General features: G+C 42.4%; 1 protein-coding gene across 1 annotated transcript in view; it reads right to left on the reverse strand.

The window, feature by feature from the left end:
* Positions 1-15: 15 nt before the first annotated feature.
* ORAI2 (ORAI calcium release-activated calcium modulator 2) overlaps positions 16-26359 on the reverse strand; it is a 68087-nt gene continuing 41743 nt past the window's right edge. Inside the window, exons 2-3 of the mRNA XM_077294433.1 lie at positions 21911-22149; positions 16-2918 (exon numbers count right to left, since the gene is read on the reverse strand). Of these exons, the coding sequence (XP_077150548.1) occupies positions 2370-2918; positions 21911-22135 (774 nt within the window). The 5' untranslated portion in view covers positions 22136-22149 and the 3' untranslated portion in view covers positions 16-2369. The remainder of the gene's footprint in view (positions 2919-21910; positions 22150-26359) is intronic.

Below are 26359 nucleotides of genomic sequence, written 5' to 3' on the forward strand. Positions count from 1 at the left end.
TTTCTAATTGGAGGTATTTGCTAATATTATTATTACAGCTATTACATATTAGGCTAAGATCTTGGAGATAGGAGGACCCCTTTAACGGAATAGATTATTATGTTTGCCTTTACTATGATGATAAAAAACTAAAAATTAGACTAATTAATTTTTGACATTAGACACCCCTGTTGCCCCAAATATCGCTTACAACAGTAATCGGGTGGTACCTGTATGTCTCAGAAATCAAAGTAACTGTGAAATATAAAAGGAGAATTTCTGTTTACCTGTAAAAATAAAGTGATCATCCGATTATGTAGAGCACATACCTGGACATTGTAATGCCAGATTAAAGAAATCTTACTGTAATTCTAATAAGTGTTACCATTCATTTGCATTTTAAAAGGCACCGTATTATAAGTTAACATAAAACTTACATTGTTTGTGTAACGTGTCATATCTAAATGTTAACCTTATACATAATGTATAAACCACAAATGATAGAATGAAAATATTTAGAAAAAAGACAAATATTACACCATACATTTACATTTAGACCTCTGCATGTTAATATATATGTATATATATACTGTATATATTGTTGTCATATCTCACCCATATGGATGTTTTACAACAAATAATTTATATATTTATGTTTATTATACAAGATCGAATGGTTATCAAGATTTCATGCTATCACTGTGCTTCTCTCAACCCACTAGATTAAATACGTTGTCCGCTACTAGAACAACCCCTTCTCATTCCCTACATTTGGCCCCCGATGAAATAAAAAAGCCTATACTCACCTCCCATGCTGGCGCCGTATCTGCGGTGACAGCACCCGCGGTTTCGGGGCTCTCATGCGGTTGTGATGACACTTGAGCCTGGAGCCTAATCAGCGCTGGCGTCACTGGCCAGGTCTTCTGAGGAGCTGAACATGAAGGGGAAGTCAGAGATCAGCTGTAGCTTCATGTTCGATTTATGCGAAGGCAGAGACTGTGATGCCGGCGCTGTTTGGGTGCCGGCCACCATGCATCATGCAACTGCACAAAAGCACTGGGACCATGGAGCTGACACTTCAGAAACGGAGCTGGCACGGGAGGTGAGTATAGGTTTTTTTATTGGGACGAAGTCTGGGAATGTGAAGGGGTTGTCCAAGTAGTGGACAACACCTCTAAGTGCAACTCAAGTTTCTTCTTGTTCCACAAATGAAGAAAGAGTCCCATGTAAAAACTGAGAACAGTCAGAACTTACTATAGTAAGTCTGCACTACCTTTGTCAGTATGCAATGCCCCATTACATCTATAATTTATAATGATCCGTGTCATTGGGACTCAAAACATTGGTTCTGATTCATAATTACATGTGAACCTTTTTAGTCTGGTTTTTGGTGTCTTTCACCTGAGTTTCAATTGCGCCTAATTCTTCTTTAAATTTGCAACTTTTTTTTAAAGTCCATTGTACATCTATATTCTTTCATTTTCACCTTTTTGGGCAGAATTTAGGTTTTCAAAATGTTTTGTGCCTGATACATTACTTGCAACTTTTTGAAAATCACAAAAGTTATTGCAAATGAACTCCAGTCCTCACAGAGTGATTTTATGTACTCTGTATTTTGGAAACATTTTTGCACCATTTTTGCAAAGTGTGCGACTGTTTGCTCTAAACTTTCAATTGAGCCGCACCGTGCATGCTCAACTACTGCTCCAGTCTAATAATGGACTTGTGAACTCCCCAGTAATCAGCAACTTATCACCTATGCCAAAGATAGGTGATACAATGTGATTGTGGCACAACTTTTTTAAACTGATGGTCCATTAAGAATGTATTATGCCTAATTTCCCCAGTGGTGATGCTGCAGGAAAACTCAGTGCCAGGTATCCAGACACTATACAATGGTTTCGCTAGAGGTTCCAGCAGGGGGACTTTTTGTTATCAGCTTACTGTCAATGGAAAATTTCGAAGCAGAAAATCCCTTTGATAAATAATTTAAAAGTACTCAGAGTAGTTACGCCTGATCTTTTTCACTGCTGAAGGTGATTTGCTGAAATTCCATGTACCCATAAGAACCGAAAATGGACTGACAGCAATAAGGAACACAATAATAAAACCTTAAGTATTCATTTTGGTACCCACCAAAAAATTATGTTGTTTTTACACCATTGGTAAGTAAGCACTTCAGGCCCCATTTGTAAACAATACAACTTTTCCTTTTTAGACGTTGTCCCATTTACACCCTTCAAAGCGACAATGCGGAAATAATCTGCAACATGGGACAATTCGGTCTTAAAGCTCTACAGCTATGACCCTTTGGCCTGAAATACAGGCCAACCTCTGATAAGTGTTCAGTAATGGTGACTCATGAACTTGAGTCCATTAAACATTGAACTTCACACCACATTCACATCCCGGTCATGCCCATCAAGTTGGATTTTTAACTTGTGGAGTTCTTCGATCTCCCTGTGATGGCGCTCTGTTTTGTGCCTCACCAGTGTGCGATAAAAGTGAATCGTGAAGATGACAAAGATAATGCCCACAGGTACCATGATGATGGTGGACACCAGTGCAGAGGTAAAACCTGCATCTGAACTTTGCCTCTGTGATGTAGCAGTTTCATTACGAACTTGTGGAGAGTCAATTGGTAAGAACTTTATCCAGCACAAAAGAACCACCTCCGCAAGAAACAAGAGGATCCCAAGAGCTGTGGAGAAGCCCCAAGCCAGTTCGATATAGGGATGCATACGGTCATGGGGTGATTCATTGACAGAGTTCAAATTATGGATATTACTCACTGCCTCAACATTGGGAAGTATACAAGTGCTGATCAGAAGTGCAAATAAGTGGACAGCCACCAGTATCGTGGTGCAGGCACTAAATGCAATGAGTAACGGTTTGGGGTAATCATATTTCATCTCGAGCTGGACTTCAACCATTGCCACCTAGGAAACAACATAAAAATAGAAAGACTTTTACAATGTTATAATAATATGTCATCAAAATGTTGCAGATACAGATAAGGGAATCAATAGAAGGGATTTCAAATTTATGTTGAAGTTTTAGGAATATACTGAATCTGTCAAATTCGAGCAATATGCAAATTGCTTTGTGCAAATCATGTAAGACTGCTGCCACCACTTTACATATTGCAGAAGATTGCATCATGAAGAGAAGGATCACTTGACTGTGGGAGCATCTGGGTGGGCTTCCCCATAATGCCTTACAGCTATCACATCATTTGGTATAGCACAGCCAATTAAAAGAGACTATCACAGCCTGTAAAAAAGCAGAGGCAGGGAATGCAGCAGCCGTTTTATTGCTGACCTACTGTAGATAGGGTGAGGGTGTCGCAGTTCACAGCCTAGCCACACAGACTGGGAGATAAAGCAATAAAACACTGAAAAGACTGTACCAACAGTGTATGACAGCAAAGAGGGATCAGATTGCAAATATAAGTGATATGTAGACAAAAGTGAGTCACTCTGGCTGGATCAGGGAGGGACACACAGATTATCAGTGTGGCTATAGTGCTGCTGTAATTCAATCAGACATATGCAACTTTTCTGGGCATTTGGAAGTTTTGGAGTACTTTCAATTTGCGCTGAATAGATTGGATGATAATCGATATTCCCAGCAAAATTCGGCAGAGCTGCCAAATTTGAATTTCAAAATATTCACTCATTTCTAATTGTACATTTTATTAAATAAAGAAAAAAAAAAGAAAATTTAACACTAAAGTATTCAGCCTTTAGAAATTTGCGAGTTTGTCATTTTTGCTAAACAACTGGAAATGTTTCCAGCCCACTCAAGAATCTTTCCCATGCACTGGTATTTTATGTGAAAAATGTTCCAGAAACCTTTAAATGACCAGAAATGTTTCCCTCTAATAAGAAAAACATTATAAAATAACATTACATTAGGGATTTTATATTTTTCTTTTACTTAATTTACTTAAAGCATAACCATCGTTTTAATTTCATAAATTAATAGTAAACATGAAAATTAGCAACTTTGGAATGTATGCTATCAAAGAGATCTGCTTCTTTTTCTGCCAGAATTGATCAGTCATTATCAAAATTCTCTGTATTCAGTGATGACATATTGTCCCATTACTGAGATAGGAGATGGCAGTTGGTGCTCATAAGATTTAATTTTGATAGGTGGTGGGATGAGGAGAGAGGAGTCTGTCTCTTGCCTGTCCTTCCTTCTGTCTACATAGAATCTTTTCAGCAGCATCTGCTTCTCCTATCTCAGTAATGGGACAATATGTCTTCACTGAATACAGATTGTACCTTAGAGCTGAGAAATTTGATAATGACTGATCTATTTTGGCAGAGAAAGAAGCAGATTTCTCTGATAAGATAAAGGTGAAACTAGAAGTTTACATACACTATATAAAAAGACACATATGCATGTTTTTCTCAATATCTGACATGAAATCAGAATAAACCTTTCCCATGTTAGGTCAATTAGGATTACCATAACTATTAATACTAGTTGGCCTGTGAGAAATTTTCGCACATTGGTTGTTGGGGGAGCAGGCAATTTCAGGAAATTCAAGCTGGTCAAATGTTAATGTATTTAATGAGATGATGAACACAGAGAGGTATTTACATATGTAGATTGGAAATACAATAAATTGGTTTGATAAGTAGAGGCTAAAAATGTCTTGAGGTTGTGGTGCCACCTGTAGGTTATTGTTTTTTTCTGCAGGTTTCTGAAAATTAATGTTTAAACTGTATTTATTGATCAAATTGTGAATGTGTGGTTTGTTTGTGTCTTTTCTTGCTGAAGGGGGCAAGTTTACCTTTCAAATGGTGTATTATTTGTGTGTGGGGCGAAGTAATCACCGAAAAAGCAGTGCATGTTTACAATTGTGTTTGCATATGTGACTCACCATTTGTGTGTGTGGTGCGAAGTAATCACTGAAAAAGCAATGCATGTTTACAAATGTGTTTGCATATGTGACTCACCTGCAGTGAAGTTTGCAATCCTCAAATTTGCCTGAAATAGGCGGGGCAAGCACTTTGGCAAGCTGGAAAGACCCCAAGGCAAATGTCACCTGCAGGTAATTTGACCTTTGAAATGGTGGATCATTTGTGTGTGTTGGTAGAGTATAAAAGAAGCAAGTGTGCAATTGACTAGGCAGTGCATGTTTACAAATGTGTTTGCATATGTGACTCATCTGCAGTGAAGTGTGCAATCCTCCAATGTGCCTGAAATCGGCAGGGCAAGGAGTTAGGCAAGCTGGAAAGCACCCAAGGCAAATGTTAGGATTTGTTTGTGATGTCTGTAAGCAGCTTTGTGGTAGTGTGCTTTGGGGTAGTGTGGTGCCACCTGCAAGTCATTTTTCTTACTGCAGGTTTATGAAAATTAATGTTTAAACTGTATTTTGTGATCACATCGTGGATATGATGGTTTGTTTGGCTATTTTCTGGCTGAAGGGGGCAAGTTTACCTTTCAAATGATGTATCATTTGTGTGTGTGGGTGCAGTATGAAAGGAGATACAAAGTAATCACCGAAAAAAAGTGTTTAAAAATAATATATAAGGATTTGCCAACTGCCAGAATAATGAGAGAGAGAATGTTTTAAACCATTTTTATTACTTACTGCAAAGTCAAAAGTTTACATACATTTCATTAGTATTTGGTACCATTACCCTTAAACTGAGTGACTTGGGTCAAACGTTTGGGATATCCTTCCACAAGCTTCTCACAATAGTTGGTCAGAATTTGGGCCCATTCCTCCTGACAAAATTGTGTAACTGGTTTGTAGGTCTCCTTGCTTGCACCTGCCTCTTCAGCTTTGCCCATAAATTTTCAATAGGATTGAGATCAGGGCATTGTGATGGCCACTCCAAAACATTGACTTTGTTATCCTTAAGTGTTACCATTTTGGCAGTATGCTTTCGGTGACTGTCCATTTGGAAGACCCATTTCCACCCAAGCTTTAACTTCCTGGCTGATTTCTTGAGATATTGCTTCTGTATTGCCACATATTCTTCCTTTCTCATTATGCCAACTATTTTGTCAAGCGCACCAGTCCCTCCTGCAGCAAAACTACCCCACAACATGATGATGCATTACCCGTGTTTCACAGTTGGGATGGTGTCCTTAGCTTTCCAAGCTTCTCACTTTTTCCTCCAAAAGTAACGGCGGTCATCATGCCCAAAAAGTTCAATTTTAGTTTCATCAGACCACAGGACATGTCTCCAAAAAATAAGGTATTTGTTCCTGTGTGCATTTGCAAACATTAATCTGGCTTTTTTACATTTCTTTTGAAGTAATGGCTTCTTCCTGGCAGAGTAACCTTTCAGCCCATGTTGATACAGTACTCGTTTCACTGTGGATAGACACAATCTTACCAGCTTTTGCCATCATCTTCACAAGGTCTTTTGCTTTTGTCCTTGGGGTGATATGCACATGTCAGCCCAAAGCCCTCATCTCTGGGACACAGAACCCATCTCCTTCCTGAGCGGTATGGTTGCTGAACACTCCCTTCTTGCTTGTACTTGTGTATAATTCTTTGTACAGATGAACAAGGCACCTTCAGGTATCTTGAAATTGTACTCAAGGATGAGTCAGTCCCTAATTCTTTTCCTTACATCTTGGCTGATTTCTTTAGGCTTTCCCATGAAGCTACACAAAGAAGCCATGTGTTTCAGGTGTGCATTAAGATACATCCACAGGTGTGTCTCTAATTAACTCAGATGTTGCCAAAAAACATTATCATATGGGCAGTCAAGAATTGTTTAAAGGCATAGTACTCTTAGTGTATGTAAACTTTTGACTTTGCGGTAAGTAATAAATATGCCCTAAAACATTCTCTCTCTCTAATTATTCTGGCTTTAATTAAAAATTATGGTAATCCTAATTGACCAAAAACGGGAAAGGTTTATTCTGATTTCATGTCAGATGTTGAGAAAAACATGCATGTGTATATATAGTGTATGTAAACTTCTAGTTTCAACTGTATATTACAAAGTTGCTTATTTTTATTTGTACTATTGATTTATGAAATAAAAATTAAAATGACTGCAACGCTTTAAACATTTTAGATCCATTTCATTGTTGACATTTAGATACATTCAATATATTTGTGGCACATTTTTAAAGCTTTTAAGTCTATTAATCTAAATCAGTTTACTAAACTTTGAGGTAGAAAATATTTTAATCTCGTCATAAAGGATTTCCAATGAGAAACATAAAATTGAGCATAATGTTGAATTCACACAGCACAGTCACACTGAGACTAGGGTTGATCAATCACCCTAAAAATCGGATCGGAAAGGATCGGTCCGATCACATTTGAAAATCGGCAATTGGGAATTCCTAAAACACCTATTTTACATTGTGGTGTTTTCTAAATGACTAAAACTGGGCGGGCCTCTCGGGGGTCTGTGCGGGCCTCTCGGGGGGTCTGTGCGGGCCTGCCGGGGTCTGTGCTGGACTGCCGGGGGTCTGTGCGGGCCTGTCGGGGGTCTGTGCGGGCCTCTCGGGGATCTTTGTGTGTGTGTGCAGGCATCATCCGATGGGACTACAAGGCCGATGTTTCTTAATGAGCGTTTAATTAAAAAAAACAAACGAAAAAAATGGCGCAATTTTCTGCGCCAGAGGGGGAAAGCCGACGGCCGGGGGTCAATATTAGTAGCCTGAGAAGGGAGTAATACCCATGGCCCCTCTCAGGTTATGAATATCAGCCCGCAGCTGTCTGCATAGCCTTTACTATTAAAATAGGGGGACCCCCCAAAAAAAATGACGTGGCGTCCCCCTATATTTTATAGCCAGAAAGGCTATGCAGACAGCTGCGGGCTGATATTCATAGCCTAGAGAGGGGCCATGGATATTGGCCACCCCCGGCTACAAATACCAGTCCGCAGCCGCCCCAGAAATGGCGCATCTGTAAGATGCGACAATTCCGGCACTTAGCCCCTCTCTTCCCACTCCCAAATAGCTGTGGGATATGGGGTAATAAGGGGTTAGTGTCACCTTGCTATTGTAAGGTGACATTAAACCGGGTTAATAATGGAGAGGCGTCAATAAGACGCCTATCCATTATTAATCCTAGAGTAGTGAAAGAGTTAAAAACAAAATAAAGATACAGCCAGAAAAAAGTATTTTATTATTCTTAATTTAACCATACTTACCATACTTCAGCACCTGCAAAAAACGTAAAAAAATAAACCGTATACTCCCTGTCCAACGCAGTCCAATTAATAACGAGTGTCCGACGACGATCTCCCCTATAGAACAGTGACATCGGGTGATGTCACTGCTCTATAGGACCTCCAGTGACACACTGACAGGAGACAATGGCTCCTGCAGTGCATCACTGAGAGATTACTGTAGATCAGTGGTCTCACTTTATGCCATTGCAGCGTGGGAACTTTCTCACACAGCAGTGCCAAAAGTGAGACTAGGGACTATTTTTTACAGTGGCGGAGGAATACAGTATGGAAGGATACCTCCCTCCCGTCATTGTATTCCTGGAGCCCCTTGAGAGCGGTCTCATCAGCTGATGCTGCTGCTCTCCACGGGAGATCGTCGTGGGACACTCGTGGATTTCTGCGGATCAGGGAATATATTGTTTGTTTGTTATTTTAATATTTTTTACAGGTGACACTGGCTTCGGGGATCAAAGTGACAAGTGATGGTGAGTATGTACTCTATGTTATATGTACTGTATGTTATATGTATGTATTGTATGTAATGATTGTATGCATCTGGTCCACTCTTAATTCTCTGACCAAGATGAACAGAGACCACTCCTCTCTGCTTCACACCTGAATGCACTTAGTTATATATATATTGCATAGCTCAAGTCTGCAATGACTTCAGCCTGCAGTGTGATCCTATAAGTGTGTCCTAGAAGTGTGGATTAATTTAGAATTAAAACCAGAACTGAACCAGAAGGGAACTGAAGGTAACTGGCCAGTCACTCTAAACAATGTTTCTGTTTGTTATCACTTTCACCCCTATAATCCTTCACTTTCTGCTAACTCCCCTGATCCCTACACCAAGTAAGGAACTGTTCATCTCTTCTTCAATCCTCCCCATCCATCTCACCTCCTCCTCCTCAGAACTGTTCCTTAACCTACAATCCTCTGTCTCCAAACACAGACAGCCCCCCCATGCCCTCTCTTGCTCCCACCTGCTAACTCTTTCTCTGCTCCTTCTCACTGCTGGTGATATCTCTCCAAATCCTGGTCCTCCTCACCACATTCCCACAGTCATTTCTACCTCCCATCCACGCTCTATCACAACCTTCCGTAACCTCTCTAACCTTATACCCATTCACCCAGCCCCCGCTTCCCCAGTCCCACTAACAGGAGCTCTGTGGAATGCTCGCTCTGTCTGCAACAAGCTTTCCTACATCCATGATCTTTTGGTTACTACCAAACTTTCCTTCCTCGCCATCACCGAAACCTGGCTCACCCCTTCTGACACAGCCTCTCCTGCTGCACTTTCGTATGGTGGCTTCCACCTTTCTCACACCCCCCGCCCCAGCAGCAAACATGGCGGAGGAGTTGGTCTTCTCCTGTCAGAGACCTGCTCCTTCACCCCAATCCCACTGCCACCCTCTGTTACCCTCCCTTCCTTTGAGGTGCACTCTGTGCGCATCTACTCCCCCTTCAACCTCCATCTGGCTGTCATCTACCGCCCCCCAGGGCCAGCCACCAACTTCTTTGACCACTTCACCACCTGGCTACTTAATTTCCTTTCCACAGACATCCCTACAATCATCATGGGCGACTTCAACATCCCCATTGACACTTCCCTCTCAGCTGCCACTAAACTTCTATCTCTCACTTCCTCCTTCGGCCTCACTCAATGGCCTTCTACAGCCACCCACAAAGATGGCCACACACTGGACCTCATCTTCACCCGCCTCTGCTCACTATCTAACCTCTCTAACTCACCTCTTCCTCTCTCTGACCACAACCTTCTCACATTCTCTTCCCTCTCCACTCCATGTCTACAATCCCCACCCCACAAACTTTCACACCCTCGCAGAAATCTTAAACACCTTGACCTACACTCATTCTCTGAATCCTCTCACAGATATAAGTTCCTTACACAATGCGGATGACGCTGCCGCTCCATATAACACCACAATAGCTGTAGCTTTGAAATCTGCTGCCCCACTTACACATACCAAAGCTCGCAAAATCAACAGAGAGCCCTGGCACACCAGCCTGACCAAAGAACTGAGGCGAGCTTCCAGGGCTGCTGAGCGCAGATGGAAAAAATCCCACTCCAACGAGCACTTAATCGCATTCAAACAGTCCCTCACTACTTTCAAGACCACACTCGCCACAGCTAAACAAACCTACTTCTCATCTCTCATATTCTCCCTGTCTCACAACCCTAAAAAGTTATTCAACACCTTCAACTCTCTCCTCCGTCCCCCAGCACCTCCTCCCTCCCCACTCATCTCAGCTGAAGACTTTGCTTCATTTTTCAAGCAGAAGATTGATAACATCAGAGAGTTTCGGTCAACAACCCCAAGTGCCCTTCCTTCCGACTTCCCAGCCCTCCACCTTCAAAACCAACTTCTCCACCATTACAGAAGATCGACTCTCCACTCTACTCTCAAGATCACATCTCACCACCTGTGCACTTGACCCGATCCCATCCCACTTCATCCCAAACCTCACCACAGTCTTCATCCCAACCCTAACCCATCTCTTCAACATATCACTAACTGGTGTTTTCCCCTCAAGCTTTAAACATGCCTCCATCACACCTATCCTCAAAAATCGCCCTATATCACGTCTCCCCTATGCCTCAAAACTACTGGAACAACACGTCTACCTTGAACTGTCCTCCCATCTCTCTTCTTGCTCCCTCTTCGACAGCTTACAATCTGGCTTCCCGTCACACCACTCCACTGAAACTGTCCTAACTAAGGTCACCAATGACCTCTTAACCGCCAAGAGCAAGAGACACTACTCTGTCCTCCTCCTCCTGGACCTGTCGGCTGCCATTGACACAGTGGACCATTCCCTATTATTACAGACCCTCTCATCCCTTGGCATCACAGACTTGGCCCTATCCTGGATCTCATCATACCTAACAGACCGGACATTCAGCGTCTCCCACTCACACACCACCTCCTCACCTCGCCCCCTATCTGTCGGTGTCCCACAGGGTTCAGTCCTAGGGCCCTGCTCTTCTCCATTTACACCTTTGGCCTTGGACAGCTCATAGAATCTCATGGCTTTCAGTATCATCTTTGTGCTGATGATACACAGATCTACATCTCTGGACCAGATATCACCTCCCTACTAACCAGAATCCCTCAATGTCTGTCCACTATTTCATCCTTCTTCTCCGCTAGATTTCTGACACTTAACATGGACAAAACAGAATTCATCATCTTTCCCCCATCTCACGTGCCCCCCCAATGAACCTATCCATTACAGTAAATGGCTGCCCACTCTTCCCCAGTCCCACAAGCTCGCTGCCTCGGGGTAATCCTTGACGCTGATCTCTCCTTCAAATCACATATCCATGCCCTTTCCACTTCCTGCCAACTTCAACTCAAAAATATTTCACAAATCCGTTCATTCCAACCAAGAATCTGCAAAAACCCTAGTCCATGCTCTCATCATCTCCCGCCTTGACTACTGCAACCTCCTGCTTTGTGGCCTCCCCTCTAACACGCTCGCACCCCTCCAATCTATTCTAAACTCTGCGGCCCGACTAATCCACCTGCCCCCCCGCTATTCCCAGGCTTCTCCCCTCTGTCAATCCCTTCACTGGCTCCCCATTGCCCAGAGACTCCAGTGCAAAACCCTAACCATGACGTACAAAGCCATCCACAACCTGTCTCCTCCATACATCTGTGACCTCGTCTCCCGGTACTTACCTACACACAACCTCCAATCCTCACAAGACCTCCTTCTCTACTCCCCTCTTATCTCCTCTTCCCACAATCGTATACAAGATTTCTCTCACACATCACCCCTACTCTGGAACCCTCTACCACAACACATCAGACTCTCGCCTACCATCGAAACCTTCAAAAAGAGCCTGAAGACCCACCTCTTCTGACAAGCCTATAACCTGCAGTAACCACCGATCAACCAAACCGCTGCATTACCAGCTCTACCCTCGCCTACTGTATTCTCACCCATCCCTTGTAGATTGTGAGCCTTCGCGGGCAGGGTCCTCTCTCCTCCTGTACCAGTTATGACTTGTATTTTTCAAGATTATTGTACTTGTTTTTATTATGTATACCCCTCCTTACATGTAAAGAGCCATGGAATAAATGGAGCTATAAGAATAAATAATAATAATAATGTATGAATGTATTGTATGTAGTATGTATGTAGTATGTATGTTGTATGTATGTAGTATGTATGTAGTATGTATGTAGTATATATGTTGTATGTATGCAGTATGTATGTAGTATGGTCTATGTATGTATGTTGTATGTACGTAGTATGTATGTAGTATGTTGTATGTATGTAGTATGTTGTATGTATGTTGTATGTATGTAGTATGTTGTATGTGTGTAGTATGTAGTATGTATTTAGTATGTTTGTTGTATGTATGTATGTATGTATGTATGTAGTATGAAGTATGTTGTATGTATGTAGTATGTATGTAGTATGTTGTATGTATGTATTAATCACTTGTGGCATATGCCTTTTAGCCTTTAGCAGAAAGTGTGAAAATTCTCTTTAAAAGGGCTTTCTCACAAACAAAAGTTCATTTTAATCAATAGATCTTTGAATAATAATAATTTCCACAATTGGGTGTGTTTAAAATGTTCCTGTGCCGAGATAATATTACAAATGTGCCCCTGCTGTGTACTGTGTAATGGCTGTGTCTGACCTGCAGGAACATGGTCTGGTCATACCACAGCTCCTGAGTAGGGGAGGAAGCAAAAGAGTATACAGATAGGACAACATCGGATCGCAAATGATTATTTCTTTGAAGTCAAACATTATTTAAAAAAGGCAAGGAAATGTTTTACCTCACAGAAAAAAATCTATTTAAATTAGGTTACTTGTGTTTTTTTCATTGCGTTTTTAACATGTGTTTTTATCGCGTTTTTGAATATGGTGTTTTTGTCTCTTTTTGGTGTGTCATGCTTTAAATAAAGCTGCTTTGTTTTTGATACTTCCTGTTATTTGGCTTTGATAAAACTTTACTGATATACTTAGGTGCGGATTGCATGCGTTTTCGATGTGTTTTTGCTGTGGAAATGCACTAAAAATACCCTTGCGCATTTACCAGTGTATTTTCCGCATCTAATGCAAGTCTATGGGAAAAATTCTTACAGAAAACTCAGAGAAATTTACATGTTGCGGATTTGAAACACACACCTCATGTCAGTTTACGCAGGCACACATCTCCCTGTTGAGGGCAGAGCAGAGGACTGTTCTGCACGTGTGCGGGTAAAGGTAAAAGAGCTCCTACACATGCACACTACAGTACTTTGCTCTGCCCTCGGCAAAAGTGCGTCTGTGCAGGAGCGTGAAGGATGTGTGGATGACGTAGGATGCGTGATCCACACGAAGCAGAAAAGGAGGACAGCATTGCAAAGAAGAGAGGAGGCGATGAATCAAGACCAGCGATGTCCATCATATCGGACCGCCCTATAGGCGAGTATAATAAAAGGTGTTTTTTTCCTTTACAGGGCAATATACAGCATTATAGAATGCTGTCATATGGGGCTGAAAGGTGGTGGCCGTAGGTTATATGGGAAAAACCTGGTGACAGGTTTCCTTTAATCGTTACACAAATTACCAGTGACCTCATTTTCCCAATTGTCCTCACATACTGTACTTCACATCATATAATTGCTGTACACATTGTCCTTTATATTGTTACACGGAGAACACACCGGTGACTCCTGCCCTTCCCTGTCTCCTCACATGTCCAGTACAGATACTCATTCTCAGAACCGATCTTTGTTAGGGGCTTCTTCTTTTGTCACACATGAAGAACCATTTACTTTACCATCCTTTGATATTTCTATGTCACTTCTGCCTAAAAATGAGCGTACGAGGAATTAGAGAAATATCACACAATAACTAGAGATTTCCATGACTCATTCGTTTTGGAATTTATTTATTTCATAAGCTTGAATTATTATGTCAGCCTAGTAACATAAAAACCTGTTTTTGGCAGGTTGTCACAATGTTAAATTGATCATCTCAAATGTTCTTTTTACCATGCTTGATGCTCGGTCAAAGCTGCAGAGACAACTCTAGCAGACAATAAAATTGTCCTTATTTAGTGAGGAAAATGAAACAACGTCTGCAGATTTTGTTACAAGTCCAAGATTCAAAACCACAATTATCTTTGTGTCTACAAAAGTGAGAATCTTGATGGGTTTTGAAAAATATTGTAAATCTTCAGATACATCAGTAAATTGCTCTTTCTACTGACTGCAATGTCAATTATACTTGTTTTTTGCTACCCCATCTGAGAGCAGTATAATGTAGGGGCCGAGACCCTGATACCAGATATGTATCGCTTACTGGGCTGCTTGCAGCAGTTTTGACTAAAAACTGTTTTATCAGCTACAGATCTATCAGTTCATTTCTGGGGTGGCTGAGAGCTGATGATTTTAGTCTGGGAGGGGACCAATATCCATGGCCCTTTCCTAGTCTATTAATGTCAGCACGCAGCTGATGACTGCAAGTCATTTTTTTAGTGGTCCCCCATTTTAATAACCAGTCAAGGCTTAGTAGTCAGCTGTGAGCTGATATTAATAGCCTGGGAAGCTCCATGGGTATTACCCCCTTCCTTGGCTATAAACATCAGCCCCCAGCTGTCTGCTTTCCCTCTGCTAGTTAATAAAATGTTGAGGGATCCCACCCCATTTTTTTCAGAAAATAATTCAATTAATAATAAAATACATGTACAGTAAGCTGCACATGCACTGTACGTATTATATATGTCACTGACATCTTTATATCTATTCTATATATATACCTATTCTAGTCTGGCTTGTCACGCTGTGATTTCACTGTACATGGCAGATAAAATGTTGGGTTTTCAAGGACATGGGTGCGTAAAAATCGGACGGCACACGCATGTTCCGAGTCCCATCTACCATACGAGGACAATTGCAGCACGCTGCAATTTTTTCTCAGTCCAATCTGAGCTAAGAAAAAAAAAAAATCGCAGAAGAGCAGGGACTCATTCATAGAATAACATTAGTCAGAGTGAAATCCAATTATTTATCAGATTGCACTCGTCCTTTTTTTCGCAGATGGGTATGAGCCCTTAAAATAAAAATGTTCCATAGGAAAATCAGTAACTTTATAAGGGCTCGCTCACACGAGCGTATAAATCAGACGACTGCAATCTGATTAAAAATCGGATAACTCTCTGCCCAATATAATACTATGTGGCAGTGCAGATCTGCGAATATTTTCTCATGCCGATCCGCTATGAGAAAACAATCGAAGAATTCTGCAAGTGCATCTGAGAATCAGATTGCACTTACCCATACAAGTCAATGAGTGTGTGTTAAACATCGCACTGCATTTGGATGTCATGTGAGTGCAGTCAGATTACCGTGGACACTGGCAATGGAGGAGAAGGAGTGCACCTGTGTTGTGATTCTCACATGCAAGACAATCGCGGCACAAAGTACTGACATTTGGATCAATCTCTGACAGTTTGAGCCAAGTGTCACTTGCGTAATTGGCCCAATTCTCTCACACTGGACAACATACGCCAGTGTGACCCCGGCCTAAGTGAAAGTATTTTAGTAAATTTGGTTTTGTCCCTTCAATTTATTTATTTATACAGTGATTGCTATACTGTGGAGGAAATAAGTATTTGATCCCTTGATGATTTTGTAAGTTTGCCCACTGACAAAGACATGAACAGTCTATAATCTTAAGGGTAGGTTAATTTTAACATTGAGAGATAGAATATCAAAAATAAAATCCAGAAAATCAAATAGTATAAATTATATAAAATTATTTGCATTTTGCAGTGAGAAATAAGTATTTGATCCCCTACCAACCATTTAGACTATGTGCAGACGTTCAGGATTTTTTTTCGCGCTTTTTCGCCTGTTTCCCCCCCCAAAAAAAAGCTTACATTAAGCATCCTATTATTAGAATGCAATCCGCAATTTTTGTGCACATGTTGCGTTTTTTTTCCACAAAAAACACGCAGCATGTTCATTAAATTTGCGGAAAATCTCCAGATTTGCCACTATGTAATATAGTAGTGGAAAGCCCTGGAAAAATCTGCATAAAAAATGCGAAAAAAAGGCGATAAAAATGCGAGCGGATTTCTTCCAGAAAAAGTCTGGTTTTGTTCAGGAAATTTCTGCAAAGAATCCTGAACATGTGCACATAGCCTAAGGGTATGTGTCCACGTTCAGGAAACGCGGCTCTACGCAGCGTCAAACACGCAGTGTCTGTTTACAATGCGGTGACGTTCCGTTGCCGCGCCGTAAATTTCCCATAGATAAACATTAGATGCGGTAATGATTAGTGAAATGCGTAGAAACTGCGTTAATGCAGCTTACTACGCATGTCACATGCCGACTTACCTGTCCGCCGCCGGAAGCCACTGCAGTTCTCGCGGTAAGATAAGTTCTTGCGATAACTTAGCTTACCGCGAGAACTGCCGTGCACGTGACCGAGGGTTATCTCCGGTCATACTAGGCTGACCGTGAGTGCTAGAATGTAGGTGATCGCTGGAGAGTTATCTACAGCGATCATCAACAAGCTCTGCTATGTCTGGATGTCAGGCATCCAGATGTAGCAAAGCTGGACTCGTCGAGGGACACTCGTTATGGGACAGGGAGTATGAATTTGGTTTGTTTTTTTTTTGCTTTTTTGCAGGACGAGGGTCTTCAAGAGGATTGAGCGTACAATAAAGATATGGTCAAAAAGTGTGTGTAATCATTTCATTAAAATACTTTTTTCTAGCATCTGTGTTTTATTTACACTTTACTAGGATTAATAATGGATAGGTGTCTTATTGACGCCTCGCCATTATTAACCGGCTTAATGTCACCTAAGGTGTCATTAACCTCTTATTACCCCATATCCCACCGCTACTTGGGAGTGGGAAGAGAGGGGCTAAGCGCCAGAATTGGCGCATCTTATAGATGCGCCATTTCTGGGGCGGCTGGGGGCTGGTATTTGTAGCCGGGGGGCCAATATCCATGGCCCCTCTCTAGGCTATGAATAACAGCCCGCAGCTGTCTGCGTAGCCTTTCTGGCTATAAATTATAGGGGAACCCCACATCATTTTTTTTGGGGGGTCCCCCTATTTTTATAGCAAGTAAAGGCTACGCAGACAGCTGCAGGCTGATATTCATAGCCTGGGACACTCCATGGGTATTAACCCCTTCCCAGGCTACAAATATCAGTTTTCCAGTCGCTGGCTTTCCCTCTCTGGCGCAGAAAATTGCGAGGGAGCCCACGCCATTTTTTTTTTTTTTTAATTAAACATATTGCATTTAAGGCCGGGGTAAATACCCGACACTGCCGCGGGCACTCAGGACCAGAGCGTTCAGCTGCATAGAAATACATGCAGCCATACACTCCGGTCCCGAGTGCCTGCTGCAGTGCCAGGTATTGAAGCGAGAGACTTGTGTGAGTTTCTCGTGAGTGTGACCCCGGCCTAATGCAGATTTCATGGGTGTATGTGTTTTTATTTAAGGCTGGGATCACATATGCGAGAAACTCGGACGAGTCTTGCATCTTAATACCCTGCACTGCCACCGGCACTCCGGCATGAAAAAAACGCATGAAAAACGCATGTAAAAACGCATAAAAAACACAGGTGACCTGCCAGTGACCTCAGGTGCAGATTTGGTGCAGATTTTACCTGCGTCAAGTCCTGAGCAAATCCTGATGCAATCCTGAACGTGGACACATACCCTAAGGGTATGTTTCCACGTTCAGGAAACGCTGCGTGTTTGACGCTGCGTAGAGCAGATGTTACAGCATAGTGGAGGGGATTTCATGAAATCCCGTCTCCACTATGCATTAAAAGACGCATGCGGCAGACCCGCGGAAACGGACATGCGGCGCGTCTTTTAAGAACGCAGCATGTCCTTACGGTGCGCAAATCACGCAAGAACACCGCAGGTGACCTGCCAGTGACCTCAGGTGCAGATTTGGTCAGGATTTTACCTGCATAAAATCCTGACCAAATCCTGATGCAATCCTGAACGTGGACACATACCCTAAGGCCGGCCTCACACTCAGCGTATGTAAATACGGTCCGTTTTTTACGGCCGTAATACGCAGAAAAGTCCCCAAAATAGTGATCTGTATGTCATCCGTAGGCAGGGTGTATCAGCGTATTTTGCGCATGGCATCCTCCGTATGTAATCCGTATGGCATCCGTACTGCGATATTTTCTCGCAGGCTTGCAAAACCAACATCTAATGGATTTATGTGCTCAAATGTTCGTTAAAACATATATACAGTATATATATATATATATATATATATATATATATATACACTCACTGGCCACTTTATTAGGTACACCTGTCCAACTTCTTGTTAACACTTAATTTCTAATCAGCCAATCACATGGCGGCAACTCAGTGCATTTAGGCATGTAGACATGGTCAAGACAATCTCCTGCAGTTCAAACCGAGCATCAGTATGGGGAAGAAAGGTGATTTGAGTGCCTTTGAACGTGGCATGGTTGTTGGTGCCAGAAGGGCTGGTCTGAGTATTTCAGAAACTGCTGATCTACTGGGATTTTCACACACAACCATCTCTAGGGTTTACAGAGAATGGTCCGAAAAAGAAAAAAAATCCAGTGAGCGGCAGTTCTGTGGGCGGAAATGCCTTGTTGATGCCAGAGGTCAGAGGAGAATGGGCAGACTGGTTCGAGCTGATAGAAAGGCAACAGTGACTCAAATCGCCACCCGTTACAACCAAGGTAGGCCTAAGAGCATCTCTGATCGCACAGTGCGTCGAACTTTGAGGCAGATGGGCTACAGCAGCAGAAGACCACACCGGGTACCACTCCTTTCAGCTAAGAACAGGAAACTGAGGCTACAATTTGTACAAGCTCATCGAAATTGGACAGTAGAAGATTGGAAAAACGTTGCTTGGTCTGATGAGTCTCGATTTCTGCTGCGACATTCGGATGGTAGGGTCAGAATTTGGCGTAAACAACATGAAAGCATGGATCCATCCTGCCTTGTATGGAGCATCTTTGGGATGTGCAGCCGACAAATCTGCGGCAACTGTGTGATGCCATCATGTCAATATGGACCAAAATCTCTGAGGAATGCTTCCAGCACCTTGTTGAATCTATGCCACGAAGAATTGAGGCAGTTCTGAAGGCAAAAGGGGGTCCAACCCGTTACTAGCATGGTGTACCTAATAAAGTGGCCGGTGAGTGTATATATGTCATTGAGACACATATATATATTCTGTATTTATATTTAATTCAGCGTGATATATGTGAAAAGCCGGTAATTCAATTGCCGGCTTTTCATTTCTCCTTCACAAACCCGACATGATATGAGACATGGTTTACGTACAGTAAACCATCTCATATCCCCTGCTGGATGTCCTCATGAACTGGAGCCTTGGAAAAGTTCCCACGCTCGAGTTCATATGAGGACATCCAGCAGAGGGCGCATCACCGCGACTCAAGGTAAGTACAGATCACCCAGCTTTCCTTTCAGTACCCGGGGGGTTTACAGGCACGAGCGAGTGCATTAGCACAGCTCCTGGCTGTAAAATGATTTAACCCCTTCAGATGGATTTACTTCGTGGGACAAGACAGATCATCTGAAGGTATGTATATTGTTGGTTTATTATTTTTCAGAGCGAGGGTCTTCAGGTGGATTGAGAGAGCAATAAAATATTAAAACAACCTGTGTGTTTATTTCATTAAAATACTTTTTAATAATGTGTGTGTGTTTTTTAAACCCTTTCATACAATTGGATTAATAATGGATAGGTGTCATAATTGACGCCTCTCCATTATTAATCTGGCTTAATGTCACCTTACAATAGCAAGGTGACATTAACCCTTCATTACCCCATATCCCACCGCTACACGGGAGTGGGAAGGGAGTGGCCAAGTGCCAGAATAGGCGCATCTTCCAGATGTGCCTTTTCTGGGGTGGCTGGGGGCAGATGTTTGTAGCCAGGGGGGGCCAATAACCATGGACCCTCTCTAGGCTATTAATATCTGCCCTCAGTCACTGGATTTACCACTCTGGCGGAGAAAATTGCGCGGGAGCCCACGCCAATTTTTTCCGCCATTTAACCCTTTATTTTAGCAGCTACAGTGCCCAAATTTTGCACATACACACTACTAACATTAGTAGTGTGGAATATGCAAAAAAAAAAGGAATATGAGATGGTTTACTGTATGTAAACCATGTCTCATATCATGTCGGGTTTGTGAAGGAGAAATGAAAAGCCGGCAATTGAATTACTGGCTTTTAACTAACACCGCTGCGTATTTCTCGCAAGTCACACTGCTGGTCCGTGTGGAATCCGTATTTTTCTCGCCCCCATAGACTTTCATTGGCGATTTTTTTGCGCAATACGGTGACAAACGCAGCATGCTGCGATTTTCTACGGCCGTACAAGACCGTATATTATGGATGCGTAATATACGGCAGATAGGAGCTGGGCCATAGAGAATCATTGGGCCGTATGTAATGCGTATTTTACGGATGTAGTTTATGCGCTCATACGTCCGTAAAACTCGCTAGTGTGAGGCCGGCCTAAGATTTCTACAGACCAGTTATACGCTCCTAATCAACTCGTTACCTGCATTAAATACAGCTGTCTTACATAGTCACCTTCATAAAAGACTCCTGTCCACAGACTCAATCAGTCACACTCAACCTCCACAACATGGGCAAGTTTTCTAAGGATGTCAGGGGCAAGATCATAGACCTGCACAAAGCTGGAATGGGCTACAAAACCATAAGCAAGACGCTGGGTGCAAACTTACAAAATCAGCAATGGATCAAATACTTATTTCCCCCATTGTTTTTGCATGTTTAATTGAGTATTCATACTAATAAGAACACATACTGTGCACGTTCACTCTCTTATTTATTTTGGGATTTATTCCTGTTGTCATAGGCGGTAGTTTGGCAACTAGAGTCCCCGTTGATCTCCGTATTCCACCGGTCTGATTACACAATTCTGTTAAGAGGTGTTTTCATAATGAGGGCAATCTGGGCTACCATCTGCGCCTGAGGCTCCGGGGGGCCCATCTCCAGATTGCCCTCATCACCTGCTGGTCCTCTGCACGGAAATAACAGAAGCTGTGTCATGTCTGTGTTTGTAATGTCTCTTTCAGATCACCCTCTGTATGCCTTTGGAAAATCCATACTTTCTGCTTGCTCAGTGGGTGGGGGAGGCTCTTTCCGCTGTGATGCTAGCGATGTGCACAGACTTTGGACTCGCCAGTCGCCACCTCTTCTGCTTCCTCACCCATCTCATCACATGCAGCCTTATAGGTACAGCAGCTTCTTCCCCCTCACCCCTTTCTTCTATATACTGTTTTATTTGAAGGGATTTTTTGAAAACTGAGTATGATTAGGTTAATGCAGGGGTGGACACACAGAAGAACAATAATCGGGCCCTTTGCAGTCCAATAGCTCATCATACTGCACAATTACACCTGCTTTGGAGGTAGAAGTGGCCCCCTTACCTCTTTGGCCCCTGGTTGCAGCAATGGCATGTTCGCCCCTGGGCTAATAAAAAGTAAGGCAAGTTCCCCCGAATAAGATCCATTACAAAGTTTCATTGAGCACAAGAACTGCTGATTTACCCTGTACAAACACATCCCATATGCAAATAACCTCTTTAGTCTCCACTGCCACCTATTACACTAGAACTTTTTAACACTTGTTACGGCATAAATTTTAATTTTGAAAGATCTTATGACATTAAAGCCAATTCTATAAAAAAAAAAAAAAAAAGAAGCTTACCATAGCAAATCCAGAAAGCAGGGCCGAGGTCCTGCTGGAGGCCTTTAATTTGGCTCGGCTAAGATACAACTTCCTCCAGGACAAGGCTTGTACCGAGTGATGGTTGGATGTGACCAGTTCCAGGTAGCTGCGTCTAACCCAGTCTCTGTAGTCCATACCCTTGTTGCTGCGCTCGGAGACTGCCGGGGTGGAGGGATCCACTGGAACATTTAGTTCACTACTCATGGTTGCTAATAAATCTAGGAGCAAACAGACTCTCAGTCAGATACCAAACTGTAGTGACAATATATTCTGACACAGTGACAACTAACCCAAAGGTTGAGAGCAAGTTGTACTAATTATAAAGGACAAAGAATGAATAATGTGTTATCATGAGCCTTGAGCTATTGGGATTGTACACAGTTTTAATTATCATTATGGGATAATGCCATGTCATTGCTCTAGAGTTTAAAAATCTATTTTCAAATATGGGAATGCTGATTTAAAGCATTTGGATAGACTGCTTTGTGAATGTCTTCTTCCTTAAATGGGTATGTAGTAAGTGTAATAATAATAATATTTGCGAATACCTCCAATTAAAAAAGTAGTATAGTTCTTCTGATTCGCTGTCGCTCACCCCATGTGCAGGGCATTGCAGCAGCTCAAGTATCCATGGTTCAACGTCCGTACCAAACACCTACTATTCGGAGACAGACACCGAACATGGACTTCACCAGGAAATCGGTGTTACTGTTCGGGTGTTTGTCATGCTATCATGTGCATGACAGCGGGGTAAACACTGCTCCTGATCGGCGGTAATATCATTACCGCCTGTTAGAAAGCAGCCGTTCCCAGGCAGTCAAATAACAGTGTGAACCCACAGCTGTAATTGGAGAAAAAAGTTTACCTCTGGTCAATGGCATGGGCTGATGGGACTACTGCTCCCATCAGCCTACGCATGCTGCCGCTAATAACAGCAACAGCAGGGGGCGACTGATGGGAATATACGTCAGCCGGAGGCTACGCTCTAAACAAATATTTACAAAAACATAATGGCATGGGTTCCATTGTATTTTTGACAACCAGCCAGGCAAAACTGACAGCTGTGGATTGCTGCAATGCCCTGCCCATGGGGTGAGCAACAGCGAATCAGAAGAACTATACTACTTTTTTAATTGGAGGTATTCTCAAATATTATTATTATTACACCTACTACATACCCATTTTAAACAGGTCAAACGTGATGTGAACAGGTATTAATAAGAATGTATTATTTAAAAAGGACAACTCCTTCGATTGACATTGATGGCTAGATGTGTTGTGTTTTGAGGACAGACCCCAATGTGACTGACCCCAGATGAAGAAGAGGAGAGGTTAGGTCACTTTAGTATAAAAACAAGGGTTAAGGTGTGAGTGAAGGTTTATGTGCTGGCCAAGGAAGGTGTCCCTTTTTAATTCCCTCCAAGGTAGTCCCATAAATCACTTTTTATCAGAAAACATTAGTGTGTTACTCTTCTCATTGTTGCTGTCTCTTACCCATTTTCTGAAGGCGACTTATGTAATATGAACCTCGTAAATGTGCTCTTTCCATTCATGCAAAGCATAAAACAGCACAGGAAAGCACACCGGGCCTTTACGGTATATAGACACAGACTGTGCTGGAAGGATTCCAGTGAAGGATGATACTCAATAATTCAGTATAACACCCAGATCTATACTTTAACGTGCAAGTTCCTTTATACTGTATGCTTAACACATGGTAAATTAGCCATTATTTTACAAACACTGGGTGCAATTCTACATTATGGGTAATCTGAGAATGAAAAAATAACAATGGCTGACAGCATAATAAACATAGTACAATATTTATTTTACTTCTTCCTTAGTTAAATAGCTTAGTAAAAGCTCCAGTACCAGTATGTGCCAAATTCCACACATGAGTAAAGTGTCCACATTGCCAGTATGAGCACACCCACCCACCCACTAAAACGGAATGATTAACCTGAGCGTGGCAAGTATTACACAGTCAGACAAGGTCGACGTGTGGTTTACAGGGCTCCGCGGGCAGCTCAAGGAACAGAGCTGTTTATGTTGAACTCATTGTAAGGCAGCTCTGTGCCAGAGACAGTCAAAGGTGGGCTACAAGCTGACACAATAGTTAAAAAAAGCCAAGCAAGCCAATCCAGAAGCCAAATATTTATTTTAAAGCACCACTCCCGCGGGTTTTTTCCTATTTCAGCGCTGAAGTGGTGTTACTACCACTGATTAATATTATACTTAATAGTCATTGTCTTCAGCTCTTCCCAGTGCTGCTCCGGTCCGGATCCGCCATCCTGCGATTGCAACTTTAGACTGACCAGAAGTCAGAGGTAACGGTCAACAGCTCTCAGTGCAAATCTATGGGATTCTGGCCTCGTTCTAGCTCTCATAGACTTACATTGAGATGTGACTTTTGGCTTGCACATCAAACACTGGAGCGACCCAGCTGGTCACAAACAGCTGGAGACCGATCGGAGTGGTTCTGACAATAGATGAATGGTGCTTTAAAAGTATATTAGTGCCTCTGTAATGTATTAAATGACAACAGTGTTTTAAATGGCAGATGATGGTAGGATGGACCCCATTACACATTTTGCATTGGGGTCTGGAAAGTTTAAAATAACCGTCATTCTGCAAGTGTAGGACACCATTGGTCTCTGATCCAGAAGTGCAGTATACTATGGAATTTAGCAGTCCCAGCAATAAATGACTGCACAGAGGACACTGAGGCTTTGTGTGTGTCTGCTGCACAGGGCGCTTTACTTGCCATACTGAAAGGGCAGCACTGACTCTCATGGCTGCACACCTTGTGTTTTCACACTGAATCCCATAGATGTCTCTGAACCTATGGAGAGGCATAGACTGCAAAGTCCCTGGCAGCCCAGATACATCTCCTCTTCAGCCCCTGAGTCAGCTGCTCCGCTCCTTCCCCTGCCAGGGACTTTGCAGCAAGATTTTTGTTGCTTCACTGTGTATTGATATTAAGGTATTCCCAATTATAAAATTGCTATTCACTGTCAACTCCAATTGGAGTTTATATATATACATATATATATATATATATATATATATATATATATATATATATATGTATAATTGTCTAAGGGGTACTTCCGTCTGTTTGTCTGTCTGCAACTTCCATAACGGCAGGCCACGACCAATCAGCGACAGGCTTAGTCCGACCGCGAATTGGCCCCTCCCTACTCTCCTCCAGTCAGTGCCCCTTCCCTACTCCCCTCCAGTCAGCGCCAGTGTGTCACCCCATCCTGAACCAACTTTTTACTATTGATGCTGGCTATGCAGCATCAATAGTAAAAAGATATAATGTTAAGAATAATTTAAAAAAAAAAAATCATGCTATTCTCACCTTCCGTCGCCTCCGCAGCTTTCTCGCTCCTCGCGATGCGGCCGGCAGCTTCCGTTCCCAGAGATGCATTGTGAAATTACCCAGATGACTAAGCGGGCTATGTTATATACTACGTGCGCTGTGCTATATACTACGTGGCCTGTGTTATATACTGCGTGGGCTGTGCTATATATTATGTGGGTTGTGCTATATATTACGTGAGCTGTGTTATGTACTACGTGGTTGCTATATACTACGTGGCTGCTATATACTACGTGGGCTGTGTTATATACTGCGTGGTGTTATATACTGCATGGGCTGTGTTACATATTACGTGGGCTGTTATATACTACGTGGCTGCTATATACTATGTGGCTGTGCTATATACTACGTGGCTGTGCTATATACTACGTGGCTGTGTTATATACTGAATGGGCAGTGTTATATACTGCGTGGGCTGTGTTATATACTGTGTGGGCTGTGCTATATATTCAGTGGGCTGTGCTATATATTACGTGGGGTGTTATATACTGTGTGGGCTGTGCTATATATTCAGTGGGCTGTGCTATATATTACGTGGGCTGTTATATACTACGTGGCTGCTATATGCTACGTGGCTGTCTGTGTTACGTGAGCTGTGCTATATACTATGTAGCTGCTATTTACTATGTGGCTGCTATATACAACGTGGCTGTGCTATATACTACGTGGCTGTGCTATATACTACGTGGCTGTGTTATATACTACGTGGCTGTGTTATATACTACATGGCTGTGCTATATACTATGTGGCTGTGTTATATACTACCTGGCTGTGCTATATACTACGTGGCTGTGCTAAGCGCGACGTACATACACACATATTCTAGAATATCCGATGCGTTAGAATCGGGCCACCATCTAGTATATATATATATATATATATACACTCACCGGCCACTTTATTAGGTACACCATGCTAGTAACGGGTTGGACCCCCTTTTGCCTTCAGAACTGCCTCAATTCTTCGTGGCATAGATTCAACAAGGTGCTGGAAGCATTCCTCAGAGATTTTGGTCCATATTGACATGATGGCATCACACAGTT

The sequence above is a fragment of the Ranitomeya variabilis genome, chromosome 3 (assembly GCF_051348905.1).
Source record: "Ranitomeya variabilis isolate aRanVar5 chromosome 3, aRanVar5.hap1, whole genome shotgun sequence".
Classification (NCBI taxonomy): domain Eukaryota; kingdom Metazoa; phylum Chordata; class Amphibia; order Anura; family Dendrobatidae; genus Ranitomeya; species Ranitomeya variabilis.